At 37.9% G+C, this 17,305-nt stretch overlaps 1 protein-coding gene across 7 annotated transcripts; it reads left to right on the forward strand.

The window, feature by feature from the left end:
- Nucleotides 1–595: 595 nt before the first annotated feature.
- On the forward strand, nt 596–15,291 carry tpd52l2b (tpd52 like 2b; the record flags this gene model as incomplete). Of its 7 annotated transcripts, none has more annotated exons than XM_079803693.1 (8): nt 602–806; nt 2,667–2,818; nt 3,023–3,171; nt 4,715–4,774; nt 8,503–8,550; nt 9,112–9,213; nt 10,999–11,047; nt 13,619–15,291. In XM_079803693.1, exons 1-8 carry the CDS (start codon nt 788–790, stop codon nt 13,703–13,705), a joined length of 666 nt encoding a protein of 221 aa, XP_079659819.1. In that variant the 5' UTR covers nt 602–787. The 7 variants fall into 7 exon arrangements, with proteins under 7 accessions (XP_079659820.1, XP_079659819.1, XP_079659821.1 ...); XM_079803695.1 differs by lacking the exons at nt 10,999–11,047; nt 13,619–15,291 and adding exons at nt 10,378–10,404; nt 10,691–10,871; XM_079803694.1 differs by lacking the exon at nt 4,715–4,774 and having other exon boundaries at nt 596–806.
- Between the last annotated feature and the right edge of the window lie 2,014 nt (nt 15,292–17,305).

The following is a 17,305-nucleotide window of genomic DNA, read 5'->3' on the forward strand; positions in this document are numbered from 1 at the left end:
GATGATAATTCAAAGACTGCATGTTGTGTCCTCTTATAACCTGCTGTTTCTGGTATTTTGTTTGTTAATGATAGATTTTCCTAAAACGAAACAGTAGCCTAATCTTGGCCAAGTGTTTTTCTCAGCCATTTTGTTGATTTTTATTTTTTATTGAAAATAAGCAAATACATACAAATTAGGCATTGAACAAACAATATTAACAATTTACAATAGGCCTACTCAAAAGGCAGACATAGTAACAGCAATTAAGTCTCATATCAAACAATCAAGAAGGACCGTTAAGTAAGTAAACGAAATTAAGAAAATAATAATAATTGAAGGAATAACATATATGGAAAAGTAACTTCTTGCAAGGGGGTAGTAAAGAGCACTTAGGTCATTGATGAAATTGGCTACTGTAGTGGGTTTCACTTGAAGCAGCAAAAACCTAAAGTTCGTTAGTCAAATTTATGAAGTATTTAGCAAGTCCAAATAGGTTATTAAGTAAGTAGTATTGTGAACAATATTTCTTAACTAAACCAAACTTAATTTGTTTGTATTCGAGGGGATTTCAGCTCTTTTGTTGATCGCAGGAAAAAGGACGCGAGTAAACGTCATCTCAAGGCGCCGGAAAGAAAGGCACTTGGGCAGCTCCTCAAGCTGAGCTGGCTGATCGCTCGGGATCCTGTGTTGGCTTGTCAAGCGCTTTTGGATGTTTTGATAGAAGAGGGAAGACACGTAGTTTTTCGCCCAGTCTCCTGAATTGCGTAACTGTCAAAGCAACATTTTGAAGATCCAAACTGACGACATGGATTCCGCCAATCAAGGTAAACAAAAACAAAGCAACCAAACACGATGCATTGGACAGAACAGCATACGTTTATCGCGTAATGTAACTGTAGCCTTATCTCTGTATCCCAGCGCTGTGAATGTGTGGCGGTGAAGGGGAGATCAGGGCAGGGCAGGTGATCAGGTTACTAATGCACGACGAAAACACGTCGAGCTGTGTTTGTATTCCAGTAATTTGATTTACATCGAAATCAAAGAGATGATGGAGGAAAGTTCTAGTGTCTTTGCTCGGCGTTTGTCTTGTGTTTTTCATGGCATGATGATTTTCAACTTGGATATGGGATTTTAATATTAACACATCAGTTAAGACCCTACCGGTCATTTGATTTTTGTGTTACATTATGTGATGCTATTTAAATGGGCAGTTTGGGGTCAGTGAGGGGCTGATGATGACACGTCTCATTAATATATCTGACACCCCCAAGTGACCTCCCTGTCACAGCCTGACCTAAATTTGGCACAGTTTGATCAAACCTTTGAACTCTATGTCCTTAAAATATTAATTTTTATAATCTGTTACAAGTATATGTATACCTTTTTTTTCTATATGCTATTGCCTCTGAACATGTTTTATATAAAACTTTCTCATGTGAAGAGATGTTCATGGTGTCGGCATAAATAACATTACAATTTTTCTTTCTGTGGTGACATATTTACTATTTAAAAAGGAAGTTTGCGTGGAACAAATTGAAGGACACATGCTTTTAAAAAAAGTCACATCTACCAACCATGATTTGCTTCTTGTAGTATTAGGAACGTTTTGATTGATTAGTTTGATTGGTCAAAAATCTGTGCAGTGCAGAATGAGTCATCAATATTTTGGGTTCATCTCAGAAAAGAAAGATTTTAAAGCGGCAGCCTGTAAGTTTTGCCTCTTTGTTGCGACATCTCTGTTTGAAACCTCTGTTTGAAGCGAAATTATCATCTTTACCTGGTTTGTGCATCGTCACGGCTCCTCAGCTCAGATGAATCTAAGGTTTTGAGGAGTATGTGCGGCTGTCATTCATTCACCGCAACGCAGTACTCTGCAGATTCTGCGTCTTGGAAGTATGACCAAAATAAGAATTTTCCCCGCAAAATGACATCTGAACAAGTGACATATAAGTGCCACTTTTGTTCTGACCGACTGAGAAAAAAAGCATTCCAATAAATCGCCCTACCATTGGTGAATAAAATATAACGATCGCTTGGCTCATATCACATCAAACCGTGCAAATTATTATTGTTATACTTGTTATACTAAATTTGTCAATGTTACCAACATCAGCATTGCTTGAATACGTGTATTTAGTGTGCATTAGCGTTAACTTTAGATTTCAATTCCCATACAGTCTATTCTTTTGCTTTTGACTACGGGTGAATCTCACTGATGATTGTCATTTGGATCTTTCTGGATTACAAATCGCCATCAAAATGATAAGTTAAATTATTCCAGCTACTGCGAGAAAAGGCTATAAATGGCCCGCCTCATATACGATAGCCTACTTGCCGGACTCCTTCTTTGTATTCAGACTTGATGTAATGACGCAAAGACATGTTCGAATTTCACATTATTACAAGCTTACCAGTGTGAATCGGGCTTCGTTAAGGAGATCGTTTAGATCACTGGCCGGTCATGTACTTGCTCAAATTTATTTCGGATAATTTTTAACCAAAAAAAGTTACGGACTGCATCTTTAACATTTAAAAAGTGATTTTGTATTCATTATTTATTATTATTATTATTATTATTATTATTGAGTTTTCCTGATCACATATTTTACATTTCTTTATAGTTTCACAGAAATTATGCTCTTCATCTTTAACTTATGTCACTCAACGCACTCTCTTTCTTTCAGACATCAATCTGAACTCTCCACATAAAGGCCTGGGCTCTGACTCTCTCTCAGACGTTCCTGAAGAGAGGGGGGCAGCAGCTGAGAGTCCAGAGACTCTCCCCCCAGGTCTGACAGAGGAGGAGGCAGAGGAACTGAGACTGGAGCTCACCAAGGTGAACACCTACCGCCACTGCATGACATTACCATACTGAATCATGAGTTTGAAGATGTGCTCGTCTTCTCCTATAGGTCTTCAGATTAGGGCTGTTGATTAACCATGTTAATTCAGAGGGTTTCATTATAAATAGAAAGAAATATATTCCTGTTTGTTGAGTTATTTACCTCTCTCTAAAAAATCGGTGACATCCTCATATCAGGTTGAGGAGGAGATCCACACCTTACGGCAGGTGTTGTCGGCTAAAGAACGCCATGCATCGGAGCTGAAGCGCAAACTGGGACTCAGCCCCCTAAGCGAGTTCAAACAGAACATCACTAAAAGCTGGCAGGACGTCCAGACCTCAAATGCGTAAGTATGCCTTCCTTCTACATGTCCTGCTTACTCAAACTCAGGAGGGGACGGGTACAGCCCTCTGGGATGCCATATGCAAAGTCGAACCCTAAACCTGCTTCACAGACCCTGCAGGAATGACTGTGACTTTACAAAATTTTGGACAAAGTGTAACAAAATTCAGAACAAAAAAGGTTTGTTGAAGTGGCAGTTGGGTAACGACTCTGTATGATGGCAGATCCTGTAGCTGCGAGCTGTTAGCTGATGCCATCAGTGGAGGAATTTATGGCAAAACTGAACCTTTTTGAACTAATCCACCCTCAATTCGCTCTCCTCCGGCTCACACACACTTTATGCTTCTGGAAATCAGCCTAAAAATAAAGTGACATTTGTCTAGATTCATTTTCTGCAGGATTGTGCATTACCACATGAAAGCATTTAGAAAAAGCTCTTGAGTGCCTGTTCAGGCAGCAGAGATGACTGTTGTTTTCTGTGTATATTATGGGCGGGCATCTATGCCATCAGCTGAAAGTCCTTTAGTGTAATTGTTTTATCAGTTTATAAAATGGCAGTCCGGTTTCAAAAGGCTCTGTGGGAGGATTGTAGTCGACTCAGACATGAATCACCATAATTTATTGTGTTCAAGCTGGGGTTCATGGCCATTGGTTTGAGTGTGACTCTCGAGACACAACACATGCTTGATGTTTGCTGTTTTGATCCTGTAGGTGGATCAAAAGTTTGGGATGTTACTCGCACATAGTTTAGAATGTAACTCTCAGGATCCAGCCCTGGTTTTCACATTCACTCTGATAGCATTATGTATTTTCAGAGTTGCCTGAAATCGATATAAAAATTGTTTGCACAAATGTATGCAAGCTTTAAAATGACCTATATGTTTTTTTAAGCTAATGCCAATAACAATATTTATGGTCAATAATGGACCCTTTTCACATTTCTGGAGTTTATAGAAGTGGAAGTCATCTTAGATGGGAAAACGTATTGGTGAACGGGAGTCTTCAGCAAATACGGTAAATAAAAAATCCACGATTTTCGTGACTTTCCAAAAGAGGAAAAAAATAGCGACTGATTATGGCAATCAGAAGAGAGAAAGATGTGAAAGTTAGCGTCACTACCTACGCTAAGGTAAATATTACAGTTTATGCTATGGTAATAAACTGCAATGGATAATATTTTAAATATACATTTAAAAAAATGTAAAGCTGAAAATATAAAAAACGTTGTTAGATTTACAATGTTAATGGAAGCACATCAACACAGTCTGTGAAAATTTTCCATACAGTAAGAAATATGTACATACCATTGAATTTGGCTATCTACTCAAATAAATACTGAAATTAGTCAATGGAAACTCCAAATGGTATCAGCAGAATAATTTGCCTGCCCAGTCTATCAGTACCGTGAAGTTATTGGTCAGTGGTCAGCCAGAGAATCTCATTTGTCCTTTTTTTTTTGTAATGATCAGTAACACCACACTTTGCTTTAGTGATGTTCACTATGTGCTCTGCTCCAGGCAGCACATAACCATGTCTGTGTTTTTTAGCTATGTGAAGATGTCAGAGAAACTGGGCCAGTGGAATGATAAGGTTACAGGGTGTGATGTGTGAGTGTTTGACCACATCGGCACGTATCCAGAGTGTATTTGCAGTGAAAGCATGAATTCCTCTCACCTACTCTCTACATGTCAATGGGGATGAAGCATTTGAACACCTGAATCCAGAGCTTCAGGAGGAAACATAATTGATGCCTTGGGGTGTTTTCTGCTCTGCTGATCACAAATCAGTGGATGCTGTGTATCAAAATATAGATTCAGGTGTTCAAATGCTCTCTGCCTCTAGATGTGTTAAATTAACCTTTCATAACAGATACAGACTGACACAAATAACCAAAACCTGTCTCTCAAATTGAGATGGATGGTTTTTAAAAATGCTATGATCAGGTTTTCTTGTAGCTTTTCCTCTAACTTGCTATACAATACATACATTTTTCAGCCCTGTTAATTCTCCACTCAGAGACTGACTGAAACCTTTCACACACTGTATTGAAAGAATAAAGCATAAAAGAAAATAGCATCTTAAATTGACACATGGCGAGGGCTAGAGGTATATTTTTCTCTTTTTAGTTTAAGTGGGTGTCTGAAACACTGAATCGTGTCACATGTTTTTGACTCTTCTGTTTTTTCCCCTTCACAGTCAGATAGTTAGTCTTTTTGTCCACCCATGCAAATTGTACTCCATCTCTTTTTTTTTTGTCTGTGCAAATACTTAATCACTTCATTAATTCACCTCCTATATACAGTACTGAGATGATTGGGGACAATAAGATTTGTTTGAAACAAGACTCACCAAGGCTGCATTTATATGATGAAAAATACAGTAAAAGCAGCAATATTGTAAAATATTATTACAGTTTAATATAGTTAATAACAATAATAGTTTACTTGTTCAAAAGAACAACATTTATATTGAAATATAATTTTTTTGTAACATTACAACAGTCTTTAATGCCATTTTTAATCAATGTAATGTGTCTTTGATAAATAAAAGTGTCAATTTTTTATCAAAAATAAATAAAATCTTACTGACCCCACACCTTCGAATGGTGTACCAGCCTACTCTGCCAATGATAAAATGGCATGTCAAGCAGGTTCTTAGCTACTACTAATTGTTGGCGCAGCTGCCATTTTGCTTGTTTTAGCATATCAAAAAGGCCAAAATTCAGTACCCGGTTCCTTAAAGCACCTTAAAGGTTCAGTGTGTAGTATTTATGAGGATCTATTTACAGAAATGCAATATAATATATATAACTGTGTTTTCAGTGGTGTATAAAGACCTTACATAATGAACTGTTATGTTGTTATTACCTTATAATGAGCCATTTCTATCTACATACCCCTTACAGTGAAGTCCCCATTTTGCGCCGCCATGTTTCTACAGTAGCCCTAAACGGACAAACTGCTCTACAGAGCGCTAGCTACTCTCTGCTGTCTCAGACAACAACATCTTTGTCAAGTCAACTTTATTTACATAGCGCTTTTTACAATGCAGATTGTTTCGAAGCAGCTTCACAGTGTTAAACAGGAAAATAATGCAACAGAATTTGATTCGGCTGTACAGCCGCTCTGGAGAAAACAGTGATGTTATCCAGCTCATTTCAATTGTCATACATTGACAATGTGGGCAGATAAGTAATTTAGTTGATGTATTTAATTTAGTTTAGTAATTAAATTTATTTGTCCCCGACTGAGCAAGCCAAGCCAAAGGCAACAGTGGCAAGGAACCAAAACCCCATCAGGTGGCATAATGGAGAAAAATAAACCTTGGGAGAAACCAGGCTCAGTCGGGGTGCCAGTTCTCCTCTGGCCAATTAACAAACTGTGTGTGATTATTATTCTGGCAACTTTACAGGTCAGAGGTCATATTAGATTGAAATATTCGAAAGATCGGAGTCATCACGTCAGAGCTTTGAAAGGGAGAGGTGAGGCAATTCGCAACCTCATGTACTCACCCTCAAGTCGTTCCAAACCTGTATGAGTTAGAGTGAAGAATGTTTGTAACCAAGCAGATAGAGCAACCATTGACTACCATAGTATTTTTTTTCATACTATGGTAGTCAATGGTTGCTCTATCTGCTTGGTTACAAACATTCTTCACTCTATCTTCTTTTGTGTTCAGCAGAACAAAGAAACTCATACAGGTTTGGAACGACTTGAGGGTGAGTACATGATGACAGAATTTTCATTTTTGGGTGAACTATCCCTTTAAGTGTGACCCTTAAGTTGTGATTACCCCTTACCTAAGGGAATGATCTGAGGGTGCTGCATATAATCCCTTAAACACTCTTGTTAAAGCTGCCGTCTGTAAGTTTTACCTCTTTGTCACCATCTCTGTTTGAACCCTGAAATTGCAGTTGCGGAGTTATCTTCTTTACGTGGGTTGTGCATCGGCATGGCTCCTCAGCGTGGATGTTTTGAGATGTATGTGTTGGTTGTCTATCAACACGCCAGTTACCAATGATGATTGTCGTTTTGAACTTTCTGGATTACAAGCCGCCATCAAAATGACAAGTTACTTCCATTCCAGCTGCTGTAAGAAGAGGCTACAAACGATCCGCCATCTGCAGCATCCACACACGCGATATAGCCTATTAGACCGGACTCCTTTATGTGTACAGACGTGACATAATGATGAACGGCGGAAACTCGTATTTCCTGCAGAAAGCTACGAATACCACTAGAACACACATTATTACAAGCTTAATATTGTGAATCGGGCTTCGGTATGGAGATAGTTTTGAACACTGATTGGTTATGTACTTGCTCAAATAGATTTTGACCTGTATTGTATGCGCCCAGAACACTTGGATTATACAATATGGGATCATTTGTATGATAATTGTGTGTCTTTTAAAAAGCTTCCTTAAATTCACTGCCATTAAGGGTTTATGACGTTTCACCTAAAGAACGCCTTAAGTTTAAGGGAAACCTAAGGCCGATTTCTAAGGTTCTTTATGTAACCGGGTACAGTGTTTATATACAATGGCTTTAATCAGTTAACAAGTTGTAATTACAGTAATACTAACAGGTTTAGCTACATAAACAGGGCTGTCATCAGATGATTATCTTAAATCAGGCCCTGTGATGAGACTAAGCTCCTCTGTTTTTCACCGGGTCCCATGAATCATAGCGGCAGTCCTGATGTATTTGTAAGTTCATTGCTGAACCTGTCAGACAGGCTACGTTATCACGAGTGTGTGAGAGATCTCCCACTTCCCTCTTTACACACACACAGTTTGAATCACACATCCAGACGAGACTTCTACAGACAGAGAGCATATGTTTGTGTAAGGAAAGTCTTGTCATGTTTAGATGAACGAATGCCACGTCTGCAGCAATGCAGACCAATTGATGCTTCCTGAAACCATACTTGCTGTAGTCATGAATATTACATCAAGATCTACTTTGCAATATCCTGCATGCTAACATGCTACTTGTTTCCCAAAATCTAAGACAGCTTATAATGTCACTCTGTATTTCAAGATTTTGCTCTCTGTGACTTTTTGTGCTTGGAAAGCTGAAATATACTCATATATCTTATTTGATCACATGAGTTTCTTAAGTTAAATGTCTGGAGTGTGTGTGTCTGAGAATGATGTCAATCAGCCTAAACTGGTATTGCTTTGCTGACTGTGCAGTTTAGCAGCGCTTGCATTCTGCTTGTGAGACAACATAATTGTATAATCGTAATTTAAAAATGAAAATGTTGTATGCGTGTGTGTTTATAGCACGTTGTGAGAGTGGAGATTTGAATGTATTACCTTGTTCGTTTGTAGATATGTTTCAGCTTCTGCCACTCTGGATGACATTGCCAGCTCTGAAGTGTGAGTTACTTCATTCTTTACGTTCAATTTGTGTGTTTTAAAGGTTGTTTTCTGGTTTTATTATGGTCCTGAAGGGTTAAAGGATTGGTTTAGGGTGGCTTGCTATGCTTTGTGGATATTTTGCTGATGGGTTATTATTAGATATTACAGTCTTGTATTGCTTTTTTAGTAGTGGGAATTGCAATTGCAAATGTGCTTACTCTGAAGATGTTTTTTGGTGATACTCTCTTTTTCAGGATTCTTTGATGAATAGAAAGAACAGCATTTATTTCAAATAGAAATCTTCTGTAACATTATAAATGATGACATTACTGTCACTTAATCAGTTTTAATGCATCCTTTTGAACAGTAGCATATATTAGGTTTCCTCAGGTGCTATCCTGTGAGACAACTAAAAAGCTTTTTTTTATTTATTTTTTTTTTTTTTTTATACATGATTTTGATTTTGTCATCTGGAGTTTGTGGTTGTATTGACTAAGTTCATGGACATAATGAGTTTCACATGCTTGTTTTATTCCTCTCTCCCCACATTCTCTTCTTTCTGCGCTCTTCCTCTTACAGGTATAAAAAGACTCAGGAAACGCTGTCTCAGGCTGGACAGAAGACCTCAGCCGCCCTCTCCACCGTTGGCACGGCCATCAGCAGGAAACTGGGTGACATGAGGTAATGCGCAAGTCAAAATGCCCACCCGTATTCTTCCTGTTTTTCTCTTGTACTTTGAAATAATATATATATGATAATATAATAAGATTAAGCCATAGTTCCTTGTTAATGTCCTTGTTAATTCTTTTGTCTAACTCTGCAATTCAGTTTTTGTAGTGTCAACACTGCACACCATTTATCTTTAACCGCATTTGCATGTGGCATTTCATGGATTTATATTGGATCTCTATCACATGCCTCTTATTTTATTAATTCTGTCTTTGGGTTTGTTCAGACAGGCAGTACAAACCCAACTCATTTTGAATGGCAAAAAAAGAAAAATCCAATCCAAAAAGCATGCATGTGGGGAGTTTGAAATATGATGAAATCACAGTGCAAACAGTCATTCCAAAAGATTGTATTGAAAAACTGAACTGGATTTGTATACTGTGTGAACAAAGCCGTCATGCCCGTGTTCCCTCTGTCCCAGCTCTTTTTGGTTATCCACTTTTTGCATTTGTGTCATATCCTGCTGTCACACGTTATTCATCACTATAAAGCCATGATTATCCATAGCGAGAGTTAATGCAGGGCAGCCACCGTAGTTTTACTTTGAACAGAAGCTTCATTATTCACTTTACTACATTGTTTCTTTTCCTAGTTCCTACCATTATTTGCACACATTTATTGAACTTCCTTCCCCACCCCTAATACAAACAGAAGGCAGAAGACATGGAGTTTTATGGAGGCCTTAAGGCTCAGTTATCAGTATCAAAATCAGGAGACTGGTTTGTTGAGCAGCTATGATACATGACAGAGAGAAGCTTTTAGCTTCATTTAACAGATCAAAAGCTTCAGCCATGTTTTATCAGTTAAAGCTCCACTACTATGTTCTTTTAAACCTCATCCTTCATTCATTAGACAAATAATTACATCACTCCAATTTATTAGCCACTTTTAGTCCGTGTGCAATTATCATCTATTCATGTTCATCCCCATAAAATGATTTGTTTGTTTTTTTGATAGTCTGATAAAGCAGTGAATTCACTTGACTTTAATCACCCTTTACGTTCCAGTATGCACAATAATATGTTCTTCCTGCTTGCTCTGGTCATGCTTAACTCCAAATCTGATCGGTTTTGTATTCCCGTTTCTTTTTAAACGCTGCCTTTGCTTGGTCCACAGAGCTCTTCCTTTCTCTAACTCCTTTGGGTAAGACTGATCAATGTCATCAAATAATTGATGCACAACATAGAGCTCTGTTTTTAATACCAAGCTTATTTAGTTTAGAAAATGCTTTTATTATCATTTAAAAATTATATTGATTTTAATGTTATTTTGGCTCTAAAACCCTGCTTATGCATGAATCAAATGAAATGTGATCAGAAATGTTGCATGCTATCAGTCTGTGTCTGGTGTAACCCAGTTGATCTCTCATGCTTTTCTGCTTGCTTGCTAACACACACAACTTTTTCTTCCTTTAATGCTTTCGAAGTAGCAACTACTCCATTCGCCATTCAATAAGTATGCCAACTATGAGGTAAAGTACTTGGGTGAAACACTGCCCCTCAAACAGTTTCTGATTCATTGGAAATTAAAATATTAGATTTATTGTTCACACAAAAGACAACATCGTTTTTATTTAAGGCAAAAAATACTGAACTTTTAGAGTGAAAATTCTCATAAATCTTTTTTGCATGCTTGTGGTTTGTAACATTTTATCTGCTAGCACACTTGCTTATGTATAATTAATTGTAATGCTTTTTCCACTGTGAACTCTGGGATTAATGTGTGTTTGTTAAATAGGAACTCTCCAACCTTCAAATCGTTTGAGGACAAAGTCGGAAACATCAAGGTAAGGCTTCTCTTTTGAAAGTGGGTCAATGACATGACACTCATTTTTGGCAGATGATACAATTAATTTGATGGATGATTGTTTTTTAAAAATATTTGTCAAAGTCCTGTAGTACATCCAACATGTTGAAACATAAAACAACAACAATGATATCATATAAACTACCATTGAAAAGTTTGGGTTCATTAGGATATTTTAATGTTTTCGAAAGAAGTCTCTTAGGCTCACCCAGGATGAATTTATTTGATCAAAAGTACAGAAACTGTAGTAGAGGACCCTTGATGTCCCTCAAGGGCCATTTTTTCTTGTGGTAGAACCTCCCAAAAACGCAATGGCCTCTTTGAAAATAATAATTAAGATGCAAGGAAAATATGATACATTATATTGCCAAAGGTATTGGGACATCCCTCCAAATCATTCAATTCAGGTGCTCCAATCACTTCCATGGCCACAGGTGTATAAAATCAAACACCCAGGCATGCAAACGCTTCTACAAACATTTGTGAAAGAATAGGTCTCTCTCAGTGAATTCAAGCGCGGTACTGTGAAATTTCCTCGCTACTAAATATTCTACGGTCAACTGTTAAGAGTATAACAAAGTGGAAGCAATTGGGTACAACAGTACCTCAGCCACGAAGTGGTACGTAATAAGATTAATGGACATTAAAATGGACCACGTAAAATCACAGAGCAGGGTCAGCGCATGATGAGGCGCACAGTGCGCAGAAGTCGCCAACTTTCTGCAGAGTCAATAGCTACAGACCTCCAAACTCTGTGTGGCCTTCAGATTAGCTCAAGTACAGTGCATAGAGAGCTTCATGGAATGGGTTTCCATGGCTGAGCAGCTCATCCAAGCCTTACATCACAAAGTGCAATGCAAAGCGTCAGATGCAGTGGTGTAAAGCACACCGCCACTGGACTCTAGTGCAGTGGAGACGTGTTCTCTGGAGTGACCAATCTCGCTTCTCTGTGTGGCAATTCGATGGACAAGTCTGGGTTTGGCGGTTGCCAGGAGAACAGTACTTGCCTGACTGCATTGTGGCAAACAAAATGTGCAAAACATTTTGGACAATTTCATGGTCCCAACTTTGTAGAAACAGTTTAGGGATGGCCCCTTCTTGTTCCAACATGACAAAGCAAGGTCTATAAATGGATGAGTGAGTTTGGTGTGGAGGAACTTGACTGGCCTGTACAGAGTCCTGACCTCAACCTGATAGAACACCTTTGGGATGATTTCGAGTCTAGACTGCGAGCCAGGCCTTCTCGTCCTACACCATCACAAATGTGCTTCTAGAAGAATGGTCAAAAATTCCCATAAACGCACTCCTAAACCTTGTGGACAGCCTTCCTAGAAGAGTTGAAGCTGTTATAGCTGCAAAGGGTGGCCCAACTCCATATTAAACCCTAGTCAAGTCAAGTTGGGTGCCATTTTTTAGAAATATAGGATCTCCTACCACTGCTATGCTGACAATACACAGTTTTATCTACCGGCAAAAAACTAATAGTTCTTATCCCTTGGACGTACTGTGTGACTGTTTTGAGGAGATCAAATTTTGGATGGCTAATCATTTTTTGCATTTAAATGAAAGCAAAAGCGAAATGTGGATCTCAGGCCAATCCAAATCTTCATCTCCTTTTAGGTTTTATCTCCATCACTGTTCAACCTTATGTAAGGAATCTTGGGGTTACCTTTGATTGGTCACTACATTTTGAGAAACAAATCAGTTCATTGGTAAAGGGCAGTTTCTTTCCTTTGATATTGATTGCGAAATTAAAACACCGAAATTTAGGGACCGTAATCCACGGCTTCGTAACATCACGTATGGACTACTGTAATTCCCTGTACTGTGGCCTGCCTCAAACTACAATCTCTCGCCCGCAAATTGTTCAAAATGCTACAGCGAGACTTCTTACTGGCACAAAAAAGAGAGATATTTCTTCCATTTTAACGACTTTACATTGGCTTCCTGTAGAGTTAAGAATCGATTTTAAAATTGCAGTTTTTGTGTACAAGGCTCTATCTGGTGTTGCACCAAAATACATTAGTGATCTTCTGATTCCTCAAAGAACTCTTAGGTCTTGTAATCCGCTTCTTTTAACTGTCCCACATTTCCGCCGTAAAACTAAGGGTGGTCGGGCCTTCTCTGCTGCAGCACCTAAACTCTGGAACAGTTTGCCCTTCAATGTGAGGTCTGCTCCTTCATTAGCCAGCTTTAAATCAGCTCTTAAATCTCATCTGTTCTCTCTGACTTTTGATTTGATCGCTATTGGTAGATTTTTATATTTATTTACTATTTGGATGGTATCGGGCCTAATGTGTTCATATTTTGTATCTGCCTTGTTTCTTTTTATATGCTCATTGTCTTACTCTGTTGCTTTTAAATGTGCTATTGAAATAAAATTTGACCTGATATTAAACCCTAGGGATTAAGAATGGGATGTCATTAAAGTTCATGTGCATGTAAAGGCAGGCGTCCCAAAACTTTTGCCAATATAGTGTATTATGTTTTACTGGATGATTACACCACATGAAATGTAAACTCTTGATCTTTTTCTGTTTGTGTGTCTCAGTATAAGGTGGTTGGAGGGAAAGCCAATGGTGAAAATGCCCACTCTCCGAACGAGTCAAACCCAGTGCAGGACAACGCTCCATTCTGAGAGCCCAGCCTCTTGATTTAAACACTCATCTCATATCTTTGTGAATCCTGACTACACCCACACTTGAGTTCTCCCAATCCCCCTTCTCTCTCTCTCGCTCTCTCTCCCGTTCTCTCTGAATTCTTTCATCCCTCCTTCCTCGTTCTCCTTTGATACTCCTCCACCTACTGCTAGCATGTGCTTGCTCATCTCACTAAAATACACGCATAGTACAGGTTCTGTGACATGAAATCATCACAGGTTGTACAAAGGAAGAAAAATGTTGAATCATTTTGTATTCTAAACTATTTTACACTGCTTTGCATAATGTTTTTACATAACTTTTATCTATATATGACTATAAAGGAAAACAAATAACTATATTTAAACAGTACTGCCAAGCAGCATTCATCCGATGCCAGAGGGGTACAAAACACACAAACAAGAGACATTTCAATCTGAAGGGGGGGAGGATTTTAGGCCGATAAAGAAAAGAACAGAAACTTGCTGCTGGTTTCTATGCTGCTGAGCATTCAGTTGAGTTCTTTTTTTACTCTCAGTACAATGTGAAGCGATGCTTTGCTGTACACCTGGTGAATGTCTGACCTTCTCAGTAGGCCTTACACTTTCACTCTTGTATTGCTTTATTGGACTTTTGCTGGTAAAAATGTTACATGAACTTGATGTTTTTTGTGCTTTGTATCCTCTTTTACCTTTGCTCTTTCTTGCTCTTGTTCAATTTTTTGTTTTGTTTTTTTGATTGATTTAATTGGGAACGTTATGCCGTGTTTACGTCAGAAATCACTTGCCTTTGCTTTGTGCCATTGCTGTGAGTGCCAGTTAGTAGACGCCATAGACCTTTTGCTGTCAGAATGTTTCACAAACTATCACATCACAAAGATCACTTTGTTCAATTGTAAGAAATAAAAATGCAATTGCTCTCATGTGCACTAACCCAAAGGGCGAGTAAGTCCTGCTAAGTTTTTTTCTTTTCCTTTTCCAGACAGACGTAAACACTAGTGTAGTCTGTATGGTAGCACAGTCACTTTTTACCTGAAAGATATTGGAATATATTTCACTATTAGCAAGTGTAGTCTCTTAATTGACCTTTTTTTTTATCCGTTCTTTGCTGATATTTCATTCACTTGTATAGGTGTCAGTGGGTGGCCTTGTTTCAGTGTATTACACAATAATGATTGCATTCATTGCCTCATTGAGTGAGATGCGAGGGATTACATGCATTTGACTGACTGATGCGGATGAGGAGGGTGCCAATTTCACATTACTTTTTACTGGAAATCGTGTTATGCCATAGAATTAAAATACACCTGTAGTTCTGTATAGTGCAGACATTGAAAAGATGAGAAAAGCTAGTGCACAGAGGAAAGGACTGTTTTATTATTATTATTATTATTATTATTATTTTGAGTAGTATATGTTCAAGTCATTTGGGGAGGTTGTTTAGGGAACAGGCACCACATAGCTTTAAATTAGGGATCTCAGCCTAGCTGTTGAGGCTCTGGCCATTTTCTTTTAAAGTAACTGGTGTAATACTTCATTTATTTTCTCAATTGTTTGTATATCAATAAAGCATTCGTTCAAATGGCTTTTTTTCTCTCTCTCTTCCTTTCATAATCTTAATTACGTAAATCTGCCACAAGGGGGCAGTACATGACACATTACAACCGAGCCGCTTCTGAGACTGCACTTTTTTCAGCAGAGATGCCCAAAACATGCCATATATTCATGCATGTCTTAACATATCTTTTTGTTTTATTCTTGCATTAAAATGTAGATAATATACATTTTTATTAAAGTTTGTGACAGGCCCGCCTCCAGTTTTGAGATGCAGGGTGGGCCAAGTGAAATTCCTGGTGGGCCCAGACTTTTAACATTTTTTTCCCAGTAACAAAAAATACTAAATAACAAAAGAGGTCTTGAAAGGAACTCTATATTTACAGAGCTCAATGCAAAGGAGCTTTTCTACAGGTTCATTCTGGTCCAGATTTTTACTTGCCCTGCAAAAATGTTCACTGGCCCCACCACAAAAAAAATTTATAATTAGTATTTTAATAAATATTAAGAGAAGTAAACAGTCAGTACTAAAATAAGTGAACAAATTACAAGCAGTAGCACAAATAAATAGAATCAGGGTAGGACTGGGCGGCCCTGGGCTTGAGTTCATGTTTGGGCCCATATAAATGACGTCAACTAGAACATCATTATAGAGGAGCAAAAAATACACACAAATTTAAAATATACTTTGAGGTTCCTAGAACAATTAATATGCAACATGCCTAGCCTAGCCAAATAGTCGAGAGAAAATCAAAACCCTGAAATAACAGAGCAAAAAAAGCCAGAGATGAACAGTATTTTCAAATGTAGGCCTATACTAAATATCATGTCTAATCTGTGTCCTCTTATGTCAAATAAATTTTTTACATCTTATGTTAAAATGTAATGTAACCTTCTCCCTTTAAATACTTTGGTCAGTTCAAGAATAATATATGCAATTTTATGTTATTTATTTGATAAAGAGCAGTTTCATGTCTATAGGCCTATTGTTCAACTGGTCGAGGCTGATATGGGATTTAGAAAGTAGGCTACTTTGTCATAAGCAGTGATGCCAGTAACGCGTTACTTAGTTACTCTAATTTGACCACTTTTTTCAGTAACGAGTAATCTAACGCGTTACTATTTCTAAACCAGTAAGTTTATCAGATTAAAGTAATTTATCCAAGTCACAGTGAGTTACTTTTTTTGTCATTTGCCTTAGTAAAAATATATATTTTTGCTGTCTTGTTTAGTCTCAGCAGGGGTTTTCCTGCATAGAGAATTACGAGGCGGCCGCTCCGTCAAATTTCTTGCCGCCTCCGTCTGTCGACAAAACTCAAGACAGGCAGTCACTTCAGATTAGGCATGTCGTGATAATTAAATAATCATCAGAAACATATATTGTCACATTATCCTTCAGCAATCATTATTAGTATATTATTATTTGCTAGTAGCCTACAAAGTCATCTAAAGCCATTCCATAGCTGATCTGTCTTTCCTCCGCTGTAGCTCAATCATTCTCCGTTCAGCATTCAAGCTGCGCGTCGTTCGGTTCCAGTCAGCAGTCAGCGGTAAAGCTCACTCCATATGATATATTCCCGGTATAATACTTGATATGTTGATAAAATAATTTATCTTCCTGGAGTTCAGGACTATTAATTAGCATTACACGCACAATAACCAGAATTAAAAACTGTGAAGAAACAAATAATCAGTGAATGTTTGGACCGATAGACTACATAGTAGACTAGGATTTGTGCGCTCAACGCTCATCTTCGCTGCACTGCACACTCTGATTCCATGTTGCTTTAAGCGCATCATTCTGCACCCGGGATGCGCATAAGCGCTTTGTTGCCGCTCTGTTTTGAAGCGTTTCATATATTTTCATAGTTTTGTGCACTTAAAGATTATTAAAAAATATATTGTTCTCACGGATCGATCATATATTTGTTGTCCCTTTACAGAGCTGCACATTACGTTTACAATAAAATATAAATCTTGTAATTTTATATTATTTGTGTAGGCCCATATAATTATTTACATTCATATATAAATATAAATTAAAAA

The sequence above is a fragment of the Gobio gobio genome (genome assembly GCF_949357685.1).
Source record: "Gobio gobio genome assembly, chromosome: 21".
In the NCBI taxonomy this organism is placed as follows: domain Eukaryota; kingdom Metazoa; phylum Chordata; class Actinopteri; order Cypriniformes; family Gobionidae; genus Gobio; species Gobio gobio.